The 23,678-nt window shown below is 39.4% G+C and overlaps 1 protein-coding gene across 4 annotated transcripts in view; it reads right to left on the bottom strand.

Annotated features, from left to right (window-relative positions):
* Nucleotides 1-247: 247 nt before the first annotated feature.
* Nucleotides 248-23,678, bottom strand: part of ZNF451 (zinc finger protein 451) — a 40,047-nt gene continuing 16,616 nt past the window's right edge. The window contains exons 9-16 of one of the 4 annotated variants that reach the window (XM_074861769.1): nucleotides 21,652-21,799; nucleotides 19,468-21,112; nucleotides 18,206-18,341; nucleotides 17,692-17,760; nucleotides 14,044-14,174; nucleotides 12,905-13,091; nucleotides 3,702-3,773; nucleotides 248-1,401 (exon numbers count right to left, since the gene is read on the bottom strand). In XM_074861769.1, coding sequence (XP_074717870.1) covers nucleotides 1,349-1,401; nucleotides 3,702-3,773; nucleotides 12,905-13,091; nucleotides 14,044-14,174; nucleotides 17,692-17,760; nucleotides 18,206-18,341; nucleotides 19,468-21,112; nucleotides 21,652-21,799 — 2,441 coding nt within the window. In that variant the 3' untranslated portion in view covers nucleotides 248-1,348. Of the gene's footprint in view, nucleotides 1,402-3,701; nucleotides 3,774-12,904; nucleotides 13,092-14,043; nucleotides 14,175-17,691; nucleotides 17,818-18,205; nucleotides 18,342-19,460; nucleotides 21,113-21,651; nucleotides 21,800-23,678 lie in introns of those variants that run through there. The other 3 variants (XM_074861768.1, XM_074861771.1, XM_074861772.1) reach the window with 3 other exon arrangements.

Here is a 23,678-nt window from a genome sequence, read left to right as displayed (position 1 = left end):
TATTCATTAATTCTATTTATTTCAGAGACGGCAGTTATATCAGAATCATGATTAGAAAATAAACCAGGGCTAGTTTTCCAGCTTTTCTAACCACGGTGACACATAGCTGTAGTTATTCTGACTCTTTGGAATTGAGTGAGAAGAAAAACCTAGCCTTCCCCTTGTCTTACTCTCCTCAAAAAGTATTTGTTTGCATAATGAATATTTATATTTACAGCAGTTAGAAGCAAACTCACAGACTAATGAATAATAATACAAAAATCAATCTGGCATTTTATTACATTGCAATTTCTTACTGATTGACAGCAATCATGAACTGAAGTATAATAGGCTGGTAAAGCTGGTCAGCTTGCATAGGTATTTTTAAATGGAGGAACTGAGAAAGGTGGCACAGATAACAATTTTAAACAGAAAAAACTGTTCACCTTAAAATAAGGACAGTACAAAAATAATTAACACATTTACATTCATTTATCCAAGGCCACCTCTTCATGAACAGAAGGGAACAAAGACAATAGTATATAAGAATAATGCAGCTTAAATTCTCTCACATCTATTCCAAACAGGAACTAGAAAGTTTATCTAACTTCTGTTCCCTTAAAAAGTTGTTCCTGCCTCAGATCAGGAAGAGGAACCAAACCCGTCAGACTTTAAGCCATCAAATACACCACTCTACCATGCTACTATTGAAAAAACATACACATTTATAAAAATAAAGCTAACAAACTAACTGTACAGCCTGTGGTCCCAATTCTGACATTTATAACAAACAGGACGTAGACAAAATTATGGTCTTCGAGGTGAGACTGGCCACAGGCAAGAGTTCAGCCATATGTTCAATTTCTAAACCTGGGATCTAAGCTTCTCTTTATAACAAGATTAGCTAGGCAAATCTGAGTTAATTGGAGTTTACTATTTTTATCTGTTGCAAAGACCACATGAAAAAGTAAATAAAGACAATGACATTTTGTGACAGAAAAATTAAATACATGAACCATTTTTAAACAAACAACAACTAAAAACCCCAAAATACCTAGTAAGACCAGCCTACTAATTAGGCAACAACCTATACAGCTAGACTGAAGAGACTTAGTCATCATCCATTAGAAACAGAATATGCAAAGGCTTAAAAATGTATTTTTATCATACACAATATATTGCAGTGGATATCCATAAACTCCATCTGTTCATCAGCATGACAGAGGACATCATATTATAAATCTACCAATTCACGATACAGATGTGTTTTTGAAGTGGTATTTCTGAACCTTTGTAAATAGATAACCAAGCTTCCATTTTTGTGAGCAGCTCTAATGACATGGTGTTAAGTGTACTGAAGTATCTTCATTTACATTTCCTCAAGGCTTCTCTTGATAGCCTCTTCCAATTCCACATCTTGCTCTGTGTAAACACAAAAAACTGATTATAACCTCAAACTATGGTTGATAACTAGTCATAAACACAGCTACATTAATATTACTACATAAAGCAACAAATTACTTCTGTGGGTGATGCCAGTAGACTGCAAAAAAAGGTAGAGAAACAGCATAAAATTATTTTCCCTCCTGTCTTATGCTAGCTTTTTGACACTTCAAAACAAAGAACAACCTCTACAACCTTCCACTGTATTAAACTAATCATTGGGCTGCTCTGAGTTAAGAGTATAACGCAACTACATATTTACTGGTCAAAATAATACCAAGATTAGAATCCATATGTAAGCACCAAGAAAAATAAAGTATTAAAACAAAAGACACACAAGACAAGCAGAGAGGTTTCAGTATTTTCATTTCAATTCCTTATCAATAGATATTCCTATATCTACATTCTAACTTTGCACCACTGTTGTCCCTCTTACTAGGAAGGCCAGACGTAAGTAGAGAAAAAGTCGTATCAATGGTAAGAATAGTCTAGATCAGGGCTGTAACATTCTTGATGGTGGTGGGGAAGACTGCAGTGAACTCATCTGACTTGTGAACAGCCTCTCTTAAACACTTTTCATAATACTCAGAAAAGAAACTTCGTTTCTGCATTGGATTTAGGCTGTTTTGGGCACTAATTGTTTGGTGCTAGTGAAGTAAATATCGTTAGACAAGGTTTATATGTACAGTAAATATTAATGCCAATGATATGGTTGGAAAAAATAAAGCAGCTTTCAGACACTCTCATTCTTGAATTATTCATCTTCTGTTTTAGAAGCACACAAGCGCATCCTATAAAAAAAGCTGTCTGTTCTTATGACAAAGGAACAATAATTATATATGTATTAGCATAACAGATTTTAAAACTTTAATTATTGTCAGGCTATTTTATGCAAGGCCTAGATTTAGAACAGAATAGTATCAATGAATGCTTTCTCATGTCAGCAGAGCCATAATTCATTCACCTGGACTTTACTGTTAAACATCTGGTACTACTGATATGAGAGTTGTTACGTTTCTGAAAGGAAAACATCACATGGTCACAGAAACAAGAAAGAAATTTTGAAGCCAAAATAAAGCAGAAAGCCATCTGCAGACAACTGCTTGCATTAAAATACATTGTCAGTTAGCCACTAAGCATGTGCAAGAATCAAGAATAAGGTCCAAACTGTGACTCTGTTGCTAACGGCACAGTGATACCTGAATTGCCCTGGAGCTGCTGAAGCAGATTGTTCTGCCTCCTACACTTGCTTTTTGCTTTCCCCTCTTTCAGCAGTTGCTAGTGCTTTTTCCTTTTTTACCCTTTTCTGGGGTTGGTTTTGCCTCCTCACTCCCTCTTAGCCCATGACAGAACTGCCATTAACCACGCAGGCAGGCAGAGAACACAGCTACAGCCAGGCTGCTTCATAAGGTCAGATGCCTTCAGCACTGCAGCATCTGAACTGGGACCTCCTGTACGCACCAAATGCCACTGCTATCCCTGGTGGCAGTACCCAGTGCTAGGGGGACCCGAGTGCAGCAAACTTGCAGTACTGTAATGAATATGTTGTACATTTAATAACAATATTTAGTAACAGTTGGTAAATTTATAACTGAATAAATTCTGGGAATATAAGATTCAGTTATCAGTTTTATCACTGACCTTGTAAAAATTATTTATTTTTTTAAAGTTCATTTTATTTCCACCAGGTGGAAGGGCAGTCAAGCCTTTTAAACAAATTATTTCCAAAGTGCGCTGTAGTCTGTTATGAAAAATCAATGGCTAAATTGTATGAACACCACCACCAGGCACAACAGCAAAAGGATGAAAACAATTTCAAATAAGGTAAGGTATGATGTGAGCAGACAGCTGTACTCCTGATTCATACTTGTGCATAAATCTACAGCTCTTTTAGGAGCCCGGAGTTCTTTGTTGAGATATAATACCTAATTTTGAACTATTTATTCAGATGTTCAACTATTCAGTCAGTAACTCAGTACTCTAAGTCACCACAGTCATATTAAACTGGTACAAAGTAAGCTCAGTCAAGTCTTTAATTGCACAATACCCTGTGGTGCACCAATAAAATAGATTTTGAGTCTGCTGGCATACTTCTCAGGTTAGGAAATTATTTTTTATTTATAACTCATCACAGTGTTCTTAACTACTCAAGATTGCCCAGCATATTTTAGAGAGTATTCCTAAGAGGTCACTTGCTATAAAACCAATTGTAAATTTAGTTTCTGTATCTTCCATAATTAATAGCACTCCTGAACACTGAAAAGTAAAAATTAACAGACCTTCCTGTTTCTTTGTTTCTTCTAAGCTCCTCTTCATTGTTAGTTTGATATCTTCATCTTCGCTATCTGAACCTTAAATGCACAAATGAAACAGAAATTACACATCGCTTCTAATAAAGAAAAGTTAACAACTCAACTGTAGGTTAGATTTGAAGAAACACACTTGTTATGATCTGAAAATCAAGGTAAAAATACATCATAGTGGTAGTTTAAGACAGTAACTCAAGAGACAGAGTTATTTTTCAGCTACCTTCTTCTCTTTCTTCCCAAAATCTAGAAGCCGACTGCTTCAATTTGATATTATTTTAAAACAGTAACAAGAAATAATAGGTACAGAAGCTACTGTGTCTACTGCATTAGTTTTTTTGTAATAGTTATTAAAAGAGACATTACTCACTTTCTACAAAATGTATGAAGTATTTAATTATGAGAAGAAATCTTAGTGTGTCTCTGCCTACAAATGATTGTAGCTGTATTTTGTTGCCTAAACACTCCATATGAACAATGGAGTGCCATATCTCAACTCAGCAGTGCAATTCAGCAGATGTTCAAGTCGCACAGAAGAAAAATGTCAATACACTTAGTTTAATCTGCTAACTCATCATAGCCAAGCCCAGCCAAAACTCCGCTACCTTTCCCTTTCTAAATAATGCACTTCATGAGGCTGGTTTCCAGCTCCAGAAAGACAGCTCTATTCTGAGGTATCTAGTAGGGATTGGTGTACCCAAGGTGGTTTTTTTTTTTTTTTTTCATTTGTTTTAAACAGTCTCAGTAAACTACAGGTTAAAAAATAAACGAGTCAATAAGTCACATTATGTATACATTCTCCTGCTATAGGCTATTGCTATTTTGGGAGATGGTCTCTGTAATGAGGTCTTATAGTATTTGCAGTCAACTAGGTCTCCTATGGTCACACCAAGAGAAGCACTTCCCTTGAAGTGATCACATTTATTAGTACACCAATGTACTCCTGATTACGTTTACCAGCAAAGAACATTCCGATATGGACATCTAATTTACTGACTGTTGTGACTTATGGCATTTTAAATGACCCAAGTTAGGTATCCAAAGTGACAGGTACACTTTCTAAAATTTGCTTTCAAACCTCTGACACATATACCTTGTTCAAACAGCAACGTTGCTGACCTTCCCAATTCCAGGAATACAGACTCCAACAGCTGGTATCAAACAGATCAGAAGCCCACAAAGATGCCAGAAATAGCTGGATATACACTGCAGTTAAAATGGTCTTTCTCCTGTCACTTGCCAGACTGACTGTGAATCCTTTTTGGAGCTGCCTACTATCTCTGGGCAGAAGAGATACTATTCTTTATGTCATATTCTAAAGCAAACAAAGCAAAAGAAAGAAAAATCCACACAACTCAAAAAAGTCATTACAATAACTTATGAAAGGGAGGAAAAAGTGCACAAGCAGCTTCGCCCTATTAACCATCCTTTTAATCTTCTAGCCTGGAAGACATCTCAGACTGCTCTAAGAAGTTTTGTACCTGTTAAAGGCATAAAAGTTGAAGCAATCACTCTCTAACTCATTTCTTGGTGTAAGTATAATGGAAGAACTGAGTTTGTGTGAGCAGTAAGGCATAGTACAAGAGGGTCTCTGGTTTGGTACCATTTCATATCAAAAAGCATTATGAGCACTTTTCTGAAGGCTTGTAGAAGCTTTTTAGGTGACTTGACAAAACGTGCTGCCAAACAGGCAAGGCAATATTCTTCTGATTGGCATCTTGCATAGATGGTTAAACAGCACAGGATAGGAGTAGTCAGAAATCTAGGAGTTCCTTTCAGATAAGATCTAAAGAAGATACTTTTCCTGGAACTGGTTATGGAGTCAGTTAGCATTCACCACAGAAGCAGCCATGATGGCAACCCACTGACACACTGTTGGAGGAAGCACTTTCCTGCTTACTCCTGGCTGCCCCAGCCCAGGCAACAGGCTAACTTGACACTTATTTTTCAGAATACAGCAGATCAGCAGCTAAATTGACTACTGTCAATTAGGACAGTTATGAATGCTAAAACAGGATTTGTAGATAGAATTATTATTTTAGTTCATTAAGAAAGTTTAATGCAGGCCTCATCTTGCTGAAATGTTTTGCTAGTCACACCACCTTAATTATACCACTGTAATAACACAGGTCACACATTCATATTGGAACAGAGGTATATCCAAACTGGCATGGAAAACATTTAAACATTTTTAAAACAAGCTGCCTGCCCCATGATTTATCACTGCACCTGATATGCAACAACTAAATACTACTCAATAGCTGTGAGAGACAACTTGTAACTCCCTGAAACAGGCCTGCGAGAAACAAGAACCAAGAAAAACAGCCTGCAAAAGGTAAGGGATGGCAGGGAGCAGAGGCCCTCCAAACTGAGAAATGTCTCAAACACTCACAAGTAATGAAACTATAGTCATGGCATGAACAGTGTGGAGTTTGGAGCTGATAAGGCTGCCCGGATAGCACAGGATGCAGCTGGAAGAGGGAGCCCTGTGAAGGCAGGACAGTTCTGCTCTGATGCATCTTGTAAAGTTTCAAGGGCCATCTGTCTCGTAAATGACCTTTGCTTCATTATCCACAAAATGCATATTAAAGTTGATGCACCTGCATATGCTAATGAAGATAACAAGATCATGCTAGTTACATCATCGCTTGAAGCACCTTACTCCTCCAAATACCTGTAATACATAGGTATGTGGGTCAACCTAGGGGACAGACCCAAGGAAAGTGTGTATAAATTGAGGGGGGGCGAGGAATGAGATACAGAAAGAAAAAAGACGACATGAAGAAGCAAAGACATGAAGTGAAGATGACAGATGCATCCCTGAAACTCGGATGGGAGCAATGCAGGAACCTGGACTGGTGATCTCTATTTCTCTATTCTGTCTGTCTCTCTCCTTTTCTCCCTTTTCCCTTATTACCATTAAATAATGGTAGGCAGACTATCACTTGCCATAACTCGTTATATATGTAGCCAATTATTATGTATCCAATTAGTACACAGTGAGAAATTAATAAATGTCAGTGGATGGACTTTGAGACTTGTCTCACCATTGTCCTCTCCATTGGGGATTTATAAATCTAAGTCACTTGTCTCCCTCGTCTGAGCGGGACATGACGATAGTTACAATGTCACAGAGAACATGTTTGCTTAAAGCATAGTTGAAGACACCACTCCACTGACAGAAACTATGAAACTTGAAAACAATTAGTACTGATGATCTTGTGTTAGTTTGAGGGGAAAAAATATATTTGGAGTCAAATGTGGTTATGAACCATATTAAAAGTCTCATGAGCTACTCTGTGCCTTCACAGGTCATTATTTGCAAGACTTCTCTCCCCTTTACCTGACTGTATTAACGCACATTCAACTTCCCATGGATTCTCTGAAATACTTGAGCTGGTGAAAGGTAACCTATTAAGAGGCTAACAAAGACCAAATCTTATTTAGCAGTTTTTTATGCAAAGGCTTGACAGCATACCAAGTTACACTGACTTTCTGTAATGAAAAACATCATTATGCTTGTCCTCAGTGTTCCCCCATCCCCACCCTCCCCAAGCCTACACAGAGCAAAAACTAAAGGCACAAAACCAGTAAAGATGAGAATTTTAAGATTTTCTTATTCCTGATTCCCATAAAGCCATATAAGACTGTAACTGTCAGAAGAAATGCTGTCTGCAGGCAAAAATCCTAGGCAGAAATGCTCCAACAAATATGGGGGCAGGAGGATGGAATTCAGCTTCCTTTAGGGGCTAGGCAGCGAGAACTGTTAGTGTGGAACTCATCACTGGTCAAGCAAAGAGAAGGAAGGGCCAACTGATCGAACAGATACATTTAAGTCAGAAGACACCAGGCTGCTTTTCCACATGGGACAGGCCATTGTGCTTGATCTGGTGTTGCTTGTAGCGTGTCTGTACCCTGTGACTGAATTCTGCTTTCAAGGAGATCTTGGGTTCCAATTAAGAATATACATGCAAGTATCACAGAATGGCTGAGGTGGGATGGGCCCTCTGGAGGTCATCTTGTCCAGTCCCCCTGGTCAAGCAGGATCACCTAGAGCCAGTTGCCCAGGACTCTGTCCAGATGGCTTTTGAATATTACCAAAAAGATACTGTACTGGGGAGCTCAGAACGTGACAGTTATGGCCTTACCAGTGCTTAGAGGAAAAGGACCCCCCTCCCTCAATCAGCTGGCAACAGTCTTCCTAATGCAGCCCAGGGTTCTGTCGACCTTCTTTAGCCCTGAGAGCACATTGCTGGCATATGGTCAACTTGGTGTCCACCAGGAACCCCAGGTCCTTTTCTGCAAAACTCTTTTCCAGCTGGTTGACCCCTGGTCAGCATATATCGTTGCCTGGGGTTGTTCCTCCCCAGGTGCAGAACTCTGCATTTCTTGTTGAACTTAATGAGGTTTCTCTCAGCCCATTTCTTCCTTATCAAGGTTCCTCTGCACAGCAGCACAACCTTCCAGTGTATCAGCTGCCACCCCCACTTTTGTGTCATGAGCAAACCTGCTGAGGGTACACTCTGCCCCACCATCTAGGTCATTAATGAAGACATTAAACAGGACCAGACTCAGTATCGACCCCTGGGGTACACAGCTGGTTACTAGCCTCCAATTGGACTTCATGCCACTGATCACCATGTTCCAGGTCAGTTCAGCCAGTTTTCGGTCCACCTCACAGTTTGCTCATCTAGTCCACACTTCATTAGCATGTACTCCTGGTACTGCTGGCATCTTCTGATGATGAAGAGTAAATGAGAATGTTTAATTTGCAGAAATCAGGCATGCCTTGTCTTTCTTGTTAAAATCCTCAGCACATTCTGTAGCTCACAACTCGTCTGAGGTCACAGGAAAAGCAATTGCCCAGTTTCTCAGCCAAGAGACCTTAAGATATAGCCTCTTCTCTAGTACATTTTATTAATTAAACAACTAAGAAACTCTGACCATATCTATTCTCTCAAAGAAATCCTATTGCTCACTATTGTCCACAAGTATTGCCAAATTCCTGCTGGAAGAACAAAAAAACAGGAAAGCAAATTCTGGATGAATATAGAGCTCAGAAAGATTAACCTTACAGATAGGATGAAATATAGGGAGTTTCTGACATTTCATGAGTCCCTCATTGAAACCTATTCTGGGAAGAGACTGGTAAACTTTCACAGAATCCAAGCGCCACCCACTGTCCTGACAACAAAGTGCCACAGCTTGAATTTGGATTAGCTGCCAACATGGCTCAGCATAATTCCACCCCTCCACCCTGATATCTGGATCCACTTCTCTTGCAACCTCCCCAGTTACCACTATCCCCTTAATAATTTCCATCAGGTTTACCAGTTCCTCTGTCTCACCAGAGACTTGATTTCTCTTTCTCAGTCCTCCTCCCTTGCTGCACAACTTCCTAATATACCTCCTGACTACTTCACACATTGTGCAGTCTCACACCCTACCTCCACTTCTCTCCTACAATGCTCATTCTCTTACTCTTTTCAGTAACTCCCAGTCTCAGCTGCCTCTTTCCTATCTCAGTGTATGATGATGTTAATATCACACTTAACTCAGTGTCTCTCCAACCACTGACCCTTTTCCTTTTACAGTTGATGTCTTAAGTTTTAATGCTACCTTACCTTAAGAATACCATTAAAGTTACATTATTCAGGATCCTAGTAACTACTCAGCCAAAAACTTAAGAATATCCCATCCTTAGCTTCACTAGCAATCACATTCAGTGTGTGTGATCATGCTGATTTTAAAATACTGTTACTTGGCTTCCAGAATCCTTTCCTTTATTCCTTCCTCAAAACGTCCCTGGAGGATCCTCCCTACATACTCTCCGCCAATACTTACTGCTCTAATCGCCGTTTCTTCATTAAGGTAACATCATCTGTAAATGCAAGTACAGCTACTCTCTGCTGAGGGTTCACAAATACACAAGACCTGTATTCCTCCATGCAAACTAAAGCTTCACTCTATATATCTCTCCCTAGAAATGCTCATTCATCTGTTCACAAGTGTAGCATGACTAAAAAGTTCTCAATCCCCAACCCTCCTCCAGTTGCATTTTTTGGAAACTGGCCAATACCATGATGGTCACTCAGACTTTCATTTAACCTTCATTTTAGACACCTCTCTAAAATTCACCACCAGATTAAACTAAACCTTGAGGATTATTTTTGTATCATCTGAGTGGTGAGGTCTTCCCAGTTCATCTACTTGGCTACAACTCTTGTTCAGACTCATTATCTTAGGTCTTAATACATTGCTTTCTCCCTAGGGCATATACATCTATTCAAAGACGCACACAAGAGATGCCACTGACATACCAAAGCCAATAATAACTTCCTGTTGTAGCTAAACACAAGGTTACAACTCAAAGGTGACTTCCTTATCACTCCGTACTGCAAGAGGCTGTGGCCATGGCGATAACTGTGTAAATAAAGGAATAGATTCTTACTAGAGTAACTATCATTCATTCATGGTGCAGCACACTGCAGATGCTCATGCCCTTCACATTCAGCCCTCTTTGGACAGTGGGGGCTGGAGACTGTGTCCTATCTTTAGTCATTCACAGTCTGTGTTAACTGAAGGTTCAGAAAAAGCAGAGACTGGGGTCAGATGTGGTATTCAAATTGGACCTCAGTGCCCACAAAAACTTGAATACTGAGAAGGCAAGCAATTATGCTCAATGTCTTCTGTAAATTAATTCTTAACTCTTTTTAAATTCTTTTGCTGGCTGTATGTAAACCAGAAGCTTTTTGGGATAGTGGGGGCTAGGAAGCTTAGCAGCATTCATCAAAATGAAGCTAAATCCTGCTCTCCCAAATACAAACTCTCACAGAAGCTGCATTCAGCAGTATTTAAACTCTTCAGGCAATACTAGCAGACTGAAGATGCAGGCTGACAACTCCACTTGAGCACAGTAGAAACAAACCTTATGGGTCAGTGAAAGAGGTGCAACAGCTATTTGACAAACAACATAGTATATCACTACACCATTGATTTTGACAGTCTCATGAGACAGTCTGGGTCTTTAAAAGAAATGAGAAGAAATACTCAAAAAAATTTGGTCCTCTTATTATTAAAAAAAAAAGTCTCTTTTACTTAAGAGCTCAGTCAATAAAGGATCTCATTTGAATAAGACCGTGAGAAATATAGGTAACCTAAAGCCATCAACTTAAAAAAAAATCACTTTTGTCAACCAAGAAGTTGTGGCATTCCTGTCAGTGGATGGGTATGATTGACCCCTAACCTACCATCAGCTTTGACAATTCTGTTCCTTACAAGTTTGACAGGGAATGCCGAGAGCCAAAGGACTCATGCACAATTCCCACCACCTTCCTGCTCAAAGTATATGTTGTTTGGTTTTTTTTATAATGACCACATGCACAATTTAAGTGGGATGCACAATGATCAGCTAGCCAGTTAGTTAATGTTTGGGGCCTCTCAGTAGTGCCCATCACCGTAATAGTAAATTAAGTATTAATGTAGTAAAGGACATTGCTAGAGAGGTTAGATTAGGAAGCTTCTGAAAGCAAGACCAATATAAGAAAAATACTGGACTATAATTTATACACAAAAAATAGTTAGCTCAGTCTTCACACCTCTGAGCCAGGATACAGCGGTGAATAAAGTTATATTAGCAAAGCTACATAGGCAGGGAGCTAGACTACCCTTATGTAGCAAAACAGTCATTCCCCTCTCCTCACCATCTCGTATCGTTAAGTCACACGACAAACTGTACAAGAAAGGAAGCCCCTACAGCTACATTGACTTAAACTGACTGCTTGCAAGTTACACCCCTCTTCCAGAGCTTCCTCCCCAAAACATGCAAAGCTCCCGAAGCAAAAACAGCCTCCCACATTAATATAGCTATAGCTATAATTACATTAGAAGAGATCCATTAATCTAGGAATTTCAGTGCGCTCTACAAAGAAAACATCTATAGTGGGAATGCAGTGATTCAATGTGTAGCTTTATGGATAACTGTGGAGAGAAGTAATCTTCCCCCTTGAGCAAAATAAACTGCACTAGTGAAAATGATAGTTCTGTAATTAACTATGCCAAGAAATTTTACAGGTATTGCTGCTTCTGGCTGGGAATCACATCTCCATAATCCAGCTGAAAAATCTAGACTAGTAAATGCCTAGGGTGGCCAGAAACCTCCATAAGCACCTTTTCTGTATCAGAAGCACATAAATAAATTTCAGCTCACCACAGATAATTTTTTTTCAGGAAACCATTTAATTATCCTATCTTCCCTTTTCCATTTAATCATTCGATGCCAATTCACCATTCAGTGCTAGCACTCCAAGAACAGCAGCACCATGTGATAGCTCTCATACACCTGCATCAACACTAGCAGTGTATTTTTCTGAAAACAGTTTAGGGCTATTTCAGAAACAACTTTCTATAATATGCACTCAACTTACAAGTCCCCAAAACCACAACAAGAAGCCAGGAAAAGCAATAACATGTCTACAGAGAAATGTCAGGTGTTCTAGGAAAACTTTACTTCAAGATATTTTAAAATACTGAGAAGTATTAAAACTCAGCTCATTTTCATGCAAAGGATACCAGAGCTGAGCTGTCTCAAACCTCTTTGATTATCCTATATAAAACCAGCGTGATCATTTTAGTGTGCCATGAATTAGAATATGACATGCTAGAGAACTTAAAAGCTTTCATTGATATTCTTTCCTCCAAACAGATGTGTGAGCCACGTGCCAGTGAAAACATTAGAAGTAGCCGGGGACAATCAGAGTTAAAATAGGCAGAGATATTTTGGGAAATAATGATGCTTTAGCAGGGTCACATTTGTTTCAGGCTCAGAACAACCACGCAAAGCAGATTTCAGTATAAATTGACAAATATGCAAATGAGAGTGGTCTAAACAGCTTCTCTTTGAAAGGAGTTTTCAGACTGAAACAACAGTTTGTCTCCTGCTGTAATAAAGAACACAGGGAGGACAGAGTTTGTTACGTTGAATAAAAATGCTTAATTAGGTCTGCTTTTAAAGCTTGCTCCAAGCAAACTGATTTTCTGATCCATATTTCACTGAAGTACTAGGGCAATACAAGAAGCATCAAGCAACAGCTTGTGTTAGCAGCAGGTGTTCAATTCTTTTATTGCAAAGAACTATTGGTTTGCTGGAAAGACTGTGTTTAATGTTTACATTCTACCTTTTGTGGTATCTGAAATGCTATTTAGCAAAGCACACATCATGTCTCCTTCGATATGGTGAGGATTTAGGATGCGAGCTGATCGCTGGGTCATCTTAAATTGAGTTTCCAGTTCCAGGAAGCTTTTGTCTCCAGAAAGTACAGTGAAAGGAATTTGCTTGGGCAGGTGCTCATCCAGACGACCAGCCTGTACGGAAACAAAGTACCACTGTTGAACTGAAATCACGTTTTTATCTCGTGGAGCTTGGCTAGTTTTTTGTAAGACGGGTCTTCATAGGAAAGCGTTCTACAGCAACTTGCCTCTGCTTTTATGGTCTGATGTATGCTATATGACTGTGAAAGGTATTATTTCAGCAGTCTGACACTGCATTTATTCTATACATATGACAATAGATACAGAAAATGGCTACCAGAACAGTACAGATGGAGTATGGAACAAACTCCTAAAAAGCAGCATTTCAGAGACACCTCCATATAAAACAAGTCATCTGTGCAGAGCATTTTAAGAATCATGAAAAAGTGTAATGTAACATACAAACACTGTTGCAAAACATGCTTATATTGTATAATTAGATTCTTAAGTAGTTTTATCTAACTGATAAAGCACCATATTAAGAACATGAGTCCTCATGGCATTCCAGATTCTTGTCCTTCACCTGCACCTCTCCCAACCCAGCCAAAGCCCTAGGTCTACTAACAGAAGCACTGCTCTTTGTCAGCCCAACAGCCGAAACTGGCACCCATCCAACTCCATCTTAAAGATGGCTCTGGATTTGGGCTACTTGAAGCGAGAGGCAGGAGTTACATTTTTCCCTGAAACAGAAACTGTAAGAATTATGGGGTTTTATTCTTCATTTCCTAACCGGCTCCCTTCCCCTCCACAACAGACTGATGTACTATTTGGGCTAACATTTTATTCTTACAGGAAGAAGAAGAAAAAAAAAAAAAGTAAATCACTTAACAGGCTGTCTCCACTCAATTCAGTGAAAGGTTTATCATTCTTTTTAGTGGACATGGAAGTCACATGAAGAGAGTCTAACAATCTCATCTGTAATTAGTACTTAACATCAACAGCAGATATCATCTGCCACTCTTCTCTGGGTGCAGAAACACAATAAAGAAAGCATGCACTAACTTACATGAACACAGAGAGCAAAGTCTGCTGCTTCTCTTCTGGTACCGCAACGTGGATGAAGAAAGAAACATCCAATCCTCTTAAGGTAATTGTAAATTTTGCACTGCACTGGAGGTTTCCAGTTGCTGTATCCTCCTAAACAGTGAATAATAAAATAGAAAAAAAAAAAAAACAAGAAAAAAAAGAAGAAAACAGAAATGCCCCCATGAATTAAGAATGCAAGAAGCCAAAAGCAAAAAGAAATCTGTCTTTAAAGACAGAATTTATTCTGACCAATGTGAAAGCTAAAATAAACATAAAACCAAAATCCCAAATGAGCCCCCGTTCTTGGGTTAGAAAGCAAAAAAGGAAAAAGTAGATAGCCTAATCCTACACAAAGCCTCTCATTCAATTTTGCATTAATTTTTCTTCTAATCCTGAAAAACGTATCCTGTCGATATCACGTGTCTTTAAACAAGCATGTACTTTTTCCAGTTTTATGCACAGTTATGGTTAATGTGCAAAAGCAGAGGACCTCTGGGAATGTAGTACAAGAAATGCTTCTCTTGGGGAATCCTGTACTAATGTAATGTCCAAGATTATTTCCAACTGCCTGACACATCACATGTCAGAACTCTTTCAAAAGAAGATCCAAGAACTGGAGCAACAGCTGAAACAAATGCTGAAGTCCTGACAAACACTTGGATGCAGTCAAGGATAAGCAAAATGAGGCTACAACTGGGGCGGGGGGAAGAAAGTGCAGGAATTTTCTTAACAGTATCCTAAAACATGTAGTTACTGGCTAAGAAAACAGTTGAATAGAAACGAGCTGAGTAACAGGCCTACTACAGATAAAAATAATACCAGGCTGAAACAGGGTGTAAGGGAAAGGAATGGAGCAGCAAGTCTCTCAAGAAGAGAAGGGAAAAACAGAGGAGCTTACAGTTACTATGACAACATAAAAAGACAAACAAACGGAAGGACAATTTGAAGGGAGTGAATAAGAATTTCATGACACACCCCATAGCTAAGAAATAACGGGTCTGCAATGGGAAGGAAAAAATGTTGCTTTATCCGCCAGATGATAAAGTGGCTGGATGTAAGAAAGGATTTTGAATGGAAAGCGAAAGCAGTCACTGATGGCACTTCATGTGAGGACATGTGAAACTAAGGGTCAAGGAAACAGGCTGCCGCAGATTGTGTATCCAACCTGCCCACCCACAGTCTGATACAGAAGTAGAAGCAATCTTTAGTAGATTTCTCCTAGGGTTTTTTTTGTTTTTTTCTTTTCCCTTTTCAACTTAACGGCTGAGGGTATAAAAATGATCCAAAAGGCAAAAAGATTTAGCAACAGGCTTTACAGAAACAATTTAGGGTATCTGTCCATGATAAAAATGGTATTTGCAAGTCATTCTCATCTGTTGTAACAGCTTTGGTCACTGCTATTTGGGAAAGACTTGCAATCACCAACCGTGGCTTTTGCCTGCATAAATGTACGACAGAAGCATTTGACCAGAACAGCTGAAAACAATGACAGAACTGTGTTTACTTTGGCAGAGCTAGACCACAAATGGGTGAAGGACAACTGAATATCTGAAAACAGAAGCAATATAGAGCCTGGGCAATACAACTGAGGAACTCAAAGCAAAGCTAAGGCTGTATTAGCATCAGGAATAACAGAACTAATGCAGAAGTATCACATAAGAAGATTAGTTTTTAAAAAAAAATCACAAATGTTGTCTAGGAAAAGCAGAAAAAAGTCAGAAGAGACAGGCATGTCACTATATTTTCACAGGCTAAACAAACAAGAATACCATGCATCAAATAATGCTGTAAACCATTATTATGAGAGGGCACCTACAATAATAAATCCAGATGTGCCTGGGAGCCTTAGTGTTTCCAGGCTCTGTAACAATATAGTTGACACTAATAAACTGCTAAAGCGTTCTCCAATGTGAATATGGCTCATTTTAATCACCATTAACTCTTTGGCATGGGTTTTTCAGTTCATGTTCCAGGGGCCATTCCCATGAGGCAGGCTGCATGCAGCAACCCTGTTTGGGAAGCAAGAAATTGAGTGGCACTGACATGGGCTGGGCTGTGCCGTGCAGCAGGCGCCTGTGTTCAGAACATCCCTGGGCACTGCATCTTAACTGCCACAGAAGTACCTCTGTGTAAGATTATCGCATTAATAGATGTTCCTAACAATAGATTAGTAACACTAAGACTGTACTATGGATTATTTCTCTTTCTTAGATAGGTCAGAGAAGAGACATTTCTGACAACAATACAAGTTCAGACATTCCTGGGTTCAATCAATTTTTTCTTACTATATCAAAAGAGGGCATTTTAACCTTGAAAAATAGTAACAGCACAGAAGACCCTGTCCTCACAAGTAAGTTTGGGTCAATTAATGACAAACCAGTTTGTCTTGAGTAAGTTAAATAGAATAACAAAGCATGACTGAAAGTAAGTGTCTGAATTCAAGTGGGGAAAGTTTGACATAACTCTGAAAAATTATTCTTTACTAAACAATTCTTTAGAAAACCCAGAGTAGCTTTGGACTTCAGACATCAAACAGGCCTGACATTTCTTCAAGTCAGATTCCTCATAGATTCTTTTTTTTCTCTGTAGAAAAAGAAAAAAGAAAGTTTTTCCAAGGCCAAATGGATTGAGTAACTCTAAACAACAAACCTTCAGCAATTAAAAACCACAAACAAACCCCAAATCACAATAGCCTTAGAAGTCAAGGAATGCAGAGATGAAGTGAAATTTGATGAGAAGTCAAACTGGGCAAAGCCTCACAAAAGATAGTAAGAACAAACAACAGGTTGTTCAGCCGTATAGAAAAGAGAATACAAATGAATGGACCAACCAGGATGAAACAGAAATCCAGGATGATTAGGTATAATCTAAACCCCCAAACCAGTATTTTCTGTGGCTCTGTACACGTGTGCAAGAATGCTGTTACTGTACAGAGAGGCCAAAGGCTAGGTAATGACAATACAGGTAATGATACGGAAGTTACGCCTGAGCAGAACACTCAGCAGAACAAAACTCAGGCCCATAACCTGCTTTAACAGAGAAGACCAGAGGATCTGTCCCCAGAACTCCTAACAACCAGACATTAAACTACAGGTCCAGGAGCACAGCTGACTGAAGAACTTACACTTTACATTAGTAGACATACTCACTCTACCTTTATCAGCTAACTGGAATATGTGTTTCTAAGAGAAAAAAATGATTCAGGCATCAACAGGCCTTTCTGTCCAACCTCTGCAGCACTTAAACTCAGCTTTCAGGATGTTCTTATCTTTTAAAAGAAGAGATAATCAAGAACATTAAGTAAAGAAGTAGTGCAGTGCAAGGGTGTTTTCTAAGTGTAAAACACACCTGACAATTCCTACAAGTCTGTTAAGACAATGCCTATCTTTCAGGCAATAAATATTTTGAAACTATCCCTTACCTAGACTTTACTGAAGTATTCAATGTACCACATGCAAAATAATTATAAAAGCAGATACAGAGGAAACCAGTAGAAAAAGTGAGGCGCACAAGAAGTTGGTTCAAGAATAGTCAGATAGGGAAAAGTATCAAGTTAAAGGGATGCTATTGGTAGTCTTTGCAAAAAGTTTTCTTACAAACTCATAACAATGCGAGTTCCATCAATCACCTTTTACCGCCTCTGGTATCTTCCAGATGTGAAATACACCTGTTGATGTACAGGATGACCAGGAACATCCTTAAGGAGCACGCCAGAGACAGAACAGAATTCAAGTACAAGAATGTAATATCATGCCTTTTGGAACCAAAGAAAAAGAACATTATGATAAGGGCTTGGGAGTTAGAAAGAAAATAATCTCTGAGTATTACGTCTGTCCTGATAATTATGAAAACCTAGTATGATACAGCTTAAGTAAGTTCAGCAGGGAAGCCAGAAAGACTCCTAAATTGCTCAGCAGTTCTGAAGCAATATTCCACAAGGAATAATAATACCAGGAGATTAAGACTGAGTTAGAAAAGTTCAAGAACATTTCCATTATGTGGTGCCTGGGATACCGTGACTTACGAAGCCCTAGTGGTTGCTTGTTCCTGTTCTTCATTCTCTCAGATTCAAAGAATCTCCACTTAAATATTTGTGTGGACTTGTTAACCTTATCTTCCTATTTCCTTCAACCGCTTTTTACCTTGAAAGCCCCAGATAAATGTCCCTTGGTTCAGGTTAGCTGGCAGCTGCGTGAATAAGCTTCCCCAGTTGTCCAGATCCACCAACACAATGTGAGTCATGGTACTCAGGTAGTCAAGATCAGGAAGTTCACCATCTTCAATGGGATAAAAAGGACGCATTTAAAGTTCACCTGACTTTGTGGTCAACTGATATACATCAACTTAAGATATGCTTTTGAAAATACATGTATTCAACTGTTTAATAAGCTAAAAGTTACAAAACACAATCCTATTTGGCTATTGCATTGTTTTTAAATCAACTGAAGTAGCATTTAGTAATGCACAAATCAGAAAAAAGAAAGTAGAATCTAGCTTAATGATAGTGTAGAGCTGGATAGTTTTGTGGTAGGCACAGAAAGCTGTTGTCCTACACCGAGACATTTTAATAGTCCATTTAATGTTCAACTGTGCACTCCCTACTATGGCAGGACTCTGTGACATTTAATTGCTTACATGCATAAAAGCATGTAAAATGTTTAGAGACATCCTTCTTGCTGTATATCTAACATAAAAGGTCAACCTTTTAATCAAAAGCACTATGACACCATGACTAATTAAAAACACTTCCAATTTTTGAACACAAGGTCTACCTTCAGCATTCCTGATGTCATTCTTAGAAGTGACATGAACTTCCAAAAAGTATTTGCATGCTCAAAGCAAAAAAACCTAATACATACTGAGAATATAAATTCTCAGATGAAGTTATTTTTTGGCAAGCTAAGGAAACTGAGAAGATGGTGTTATAATAGGACTGCTCACACAGAAAGCACTAGTAGGCTCATAAATATTTATGCATGCAAAGAAGGCAAGTTTCTCTTGAATGTGTTGTGTATTATAGATCACGTTTACATTTCTAGGAGTTTGATCTCTGTTTGGGGGTCCATGGTTATCCACTTCCTTTTAACACCAAATTATGCTTCCAACTAATTTGAAAATGAAATGTTTCAGTCCCAGGGTTCTCACATCTGGCTACTTTATGTTTTTTAAAGACTTCATGCATACAGCATATAGCAATAAATTGTTGAGTCCAAGTTCCAGAAACTCTACCAAGAATTCAAATGCACATTTGAGAAATAACAAATATTAAATTCTGAGCTGATTTATACACTGGATGTAGGCAAATGGTATGCTACATACTTGTACTGACACTGAAACAGAGTGTGTTAAAGACAACAATATTTTTCTAATGTTAAAAAAAAAAAATTTTCTACAAGCCTTCATCAGGTTCTTCAGAGTGTGCTGAATTCTCTTTATCTCCTTTCTTCCCCTGTATTTGTCCCTGCAGAGGAGACGACTGTGGTCTTTCCTGAGTCGTGGATGGAGATGCTCCAAGTTTTAGCTTGTGAGGTTTTCTGTCCACACAAGCCCCACTTGCTGTGAACTTGAATACTGTATTTTCTGATACTGATGCAAGACTTGATAGATCAGGTTTCTGCAAGAAGCAGTGTTTCATGTGATAGTGCTGCTGTGCACCCTCAAGATCATCGAAGTTTTTGCTACACACAGCACATCTAACAACATACATCTCTTCCTTATGCTTCAATGACGTGTGACTGTTGAGATGACTGTTCAAATCAGCAAAATTCTGTGCAGTTGCAGAACAGAAGCAGCATCGAAACCATAAGTTTCCTTTTTGCAGCATGGCTTTCTGACAATTCACATAATCGTTCCTCCTGTTTATTCTAGAGACATAAGTTGTCCGGCAACCACAGGTTAAACAGTCTCCTTTTTCTACTGGGAGGAAGTCCTCCTCTTTTTTTATTGATACTTCCATCTGCTCAGGCACAAATGCATAGTCCATGCTATGAATCTCATTATAATGGATTAGAAATTCTTCTTCTGTGTCAAAGAAGAGATTACCACAAAGGCCACAGAAGTATTTAGTCTGTATCTCCTGGTTATGATGCTCTTGGAAATGTCGCTGTAGTGTTCCTACTTTACGGAAATGATTTCTGCATAAGCCACAGCAGTATCTGTGAAATGCATGGCTTTCTAAGGACATGCAGTGTTGTTTAACACTCTCTTCAGATTCAAACATCTCCTCACAAATGCGGCATTGCCATTTTCCCAGAACAGGCCTTCTTTCAGGGGAGAGTTCCACAGGACTAGGAACGCAGACTTTCCTTTCACCTGCAGAAATACACGCTGCGTCTGAAACGGATGGCATAGGTTCATCTTCTAAAGCTTCTTGCTCGTAATAGTAACTGTGTCCACCATGCAATTCAGTCACATGTCCCATAATATCCTCTTCTCTGAGACCTACAGAGCATGCTCTGCACCAGAGAAGAAAATTAGTCAAGTGTGCTCCCCCATGGAATCGACTCATATGCAGGCGGATAATGCTTGAATTTTCAGCAAGCTTTCCACACACGGCACACTTGTGACAGATCCTATTTGCTGATAAGATGTGCTTTTCTACTGACTCTTCTGTAAAAAACTTTTGAAGGCATTCACAAAACCAGGCTTTTACTTTGCAAGCACTACCTTGACTTTGGTTTGCTGCATCATCTTGATTTTTGTCTTTTAAATCGCTCTTCCGTTTTGGAGGAGTAGACCCCCTTTCACTGGTAGACTCATTCGAAGTCAAATGTCTTTTAAGGAGCAGTCTTGACCGATCCACGATATGGCACAAATGAGACTGGCTTTTATTTTTTCCATTGATATGACAGAACATTAAAATGGACTCTTCCATGGTAGTAAGAACTTTAATGTTATGTTGAGTGGTTTGCTTATGCTGGGTGATCTGATTCTTATCAGCAAACAGTTTATCACAGTTCTCACAGTGACCTTTTGTTTTAAATATCTCTGCAACTTGGGAGATGCTCTTCTTTGACAGTGCCACGGGCCCAGAATTACGACAACGTGTTCTAGAATGGATTAAAAAAAGAGGTTATATCATAACCTGAAATATTTTTAAACTTTCAGATCTATTTTGAAATATTACCTAGTAGGTACAGCAATTAGTGTGGAAATAGTGTCCTCTGTATACTTTAACTCACCTACTAGCTTGCCAACAAAAACATGCAATGCCTATCTAGTCTCTGCACTTTAGAGAGAATTAGGTGCCAATTTCCAAAACTAACACTCAGATTGATGCTTATATTGTTGGCTCAGTACATTTAAGAAATCAAATTCTGCCAACTTAGAAATAGTAGAACAGAGACCACGTTCTTGTTCTGTTACAGAAAGGAACAAAAAGGATACAGACATTGATCAGCATTCTGCAGTGGATTGTGTGGGGTAAAAGGCATGGAAAGGGAGGAGGTTCTTGATAGTTTACTCAAGAAGGTAACATTCAGATGGTCCTAGATACCCTGAAATCCACTAGCGCCACTAAGAACATATCCACCTATGTGTTACTGATCTATGGATGTTCACATTATAAAGACAGCTGTCTCTCACAAACCTGAAATGAGCTGTTAATTCCATATGCGAGCGCAGTATCTGGTAGCAGGATATACACTTCACTTGGAAGGGGACCTCTTTGCACAGAGATATCAGAAGGTTCTTTGCATAGGATGGGAAGGGTAGAGGAAGGCCAGCCTGCATTTCACCTATAATATGGAACAGCAGAAAGTGCAACCACACATTAAAAGAGTTCTTTCATAGTATTTCAGCTCTCAGATGACATAGTTACAATTATACTCATTTGTCACAGGGTTCAGAAAGCAAGTTATCATGTGTCAGCTGAGTTACAGTAATCATGCAATGGTAGCTTTAAGTAAAACCGCATTAATTTTTTAAACATCTGTAACAATCTCATATCTGAATCTGTTTGCATCTTGCTTTTTCATACTCCATGACTGACTCTGCTTCCTTTTTCCTTCTTCTATAGGGTCAGGTCAGGTATCTCTTAGGAAGGTTCTTATTGACTTTCTTTCCCTCCCTCTAACACCACCTGTCTAGTCTTACTACATACACTTTTGTTTAAAGCCATAGCATATTTAAAAAAGAAAAAAGTATGCAAATAATTTAAGGAGTTCCCATATACTATGACCATATAGCTCTCTTTCCCATCCTCAATGTTAATTCTCCTTAAATTTTTAGGTGCAGGACTTTCTGTTGTTCTGAGTACATACTCCACATGTAACTCCAGGTACCAGCAGAATAAAAAAATTCACTATCAAAAAGGGAATGGGAAATAGCTTATGAACTATATATTGCTGTTACTGTTCTGCATCTTAGGAGGCAAATTCTCTTTGAATTTTCTATTTAGTAAGATATGATGATCAGCAGTTTAGTAAGATATGATGATCATGCCTTTCAACTAACTTCACTGCCAAATCATAGAATGGTTTGGGTTGGAAGGGACCTTAAAGATCATCTAGTTCCAACCCCCCTGCCATGGGCAGGGACACCTTCCACTAGACCAGGTTGCTCAAAGCCCTGTCCAACCTGGCCTTGAACACTTCCAGGGAGGGGGCATCCACCACTTTTCTGGGCAACCTGTTGCATTGTTTCACCACCCTCACAGTAAAGAATTTCTTCCTTATATCTAACCTAAATCTATCCTCTTTCAGTTTAAAACCGTTACCCATTGTCTTGTCACTACAATCCCCGATTAAAAAGTCCCTCCCCATTTTTCCTGTAGGCCCCCTTTAAGTACCAGAAGGCCGCTATAAGGTCTCCCCAGAGCTTTTTTTTCCTCCAGGCTGAACAGCCCCAACTATCTCAACCTGTCCTCATAGGGGAGGTGCTCCAGCCCCCTGATCATTTTTGGCCTCCTCTGGACTTGCTCCAACAGGTCTGTGTCCTTCTTATGTTCAGGGCCCCAGAGCTGGACACAGTACTCCAGGTGGGGTCTCAAGAGTGGAGTAGAGGGGGAGAATCACCTCCCTCAACCTGCTGGCCACACTTCTCTTGATGCAGCCCAGGATACGTTTGGCTTTCTGGGCTGCGAGCGCACATTGCTGGCTCATAGTCAGTTTTCCACCCACTAATACCCCCAAGTCCTTCTCTGCAGGGCTGCTCTCAATCCACTCATCCCCCAGCCTGTATTTGTGCTTGGGATTGCCCTGACCCATGTGCAGGACCTTGCACTTGGCCTTGTTGAACTTCATGAGGTTTGCACAGGACACCTCTCAAGCCTGTCAAGGTCCTTCTGGATGACATCCCTTCCCTCCAGTGTGTTGACCGCAGCACACAGCTTGGTGTCATTGGCAAACTTGCTGAGGGTGCACTCAATCCCACTGTCCAGGTCTCCAGCAAAGATGTTAAGTGCCAGTCCCTGAGTCACTGTTCTCCACTTGGACATTGAGCCGTTGACCACAACACTTTGAGTGCGACCATCCAGCCAATTCCTTATCCACCAAGTGGTTCACCTGCGAAATCCATGGCTCTCCAATTTAGAGACAAGGATGTCATGCAGGACAGACCATGCTGACAATATTAATCATAATATTAATCATGAAGACCTACCAATGAACAGGAAAA

The sequence above is a fragment of the Strix uralensis genome, chromosome 3 (genome assembly GCF_047716275.1).
Source record: "Strix uralensis isolate ZFMK-TIS-50842 chromosome 3, bStrUra1, whole genome shotgun sequence".
Classification (NCBI taxonomy): Eukaryota; Metazoa; Chordata; class Aves; order Strigiformes; family Strigidae; genus Strix; species Strix uralensis.
The sequence above is the reverse complement of the archived record's forward strand: the minus strand, read 5'-3'. Positions and strand labels throughout refer to the sequence as shown.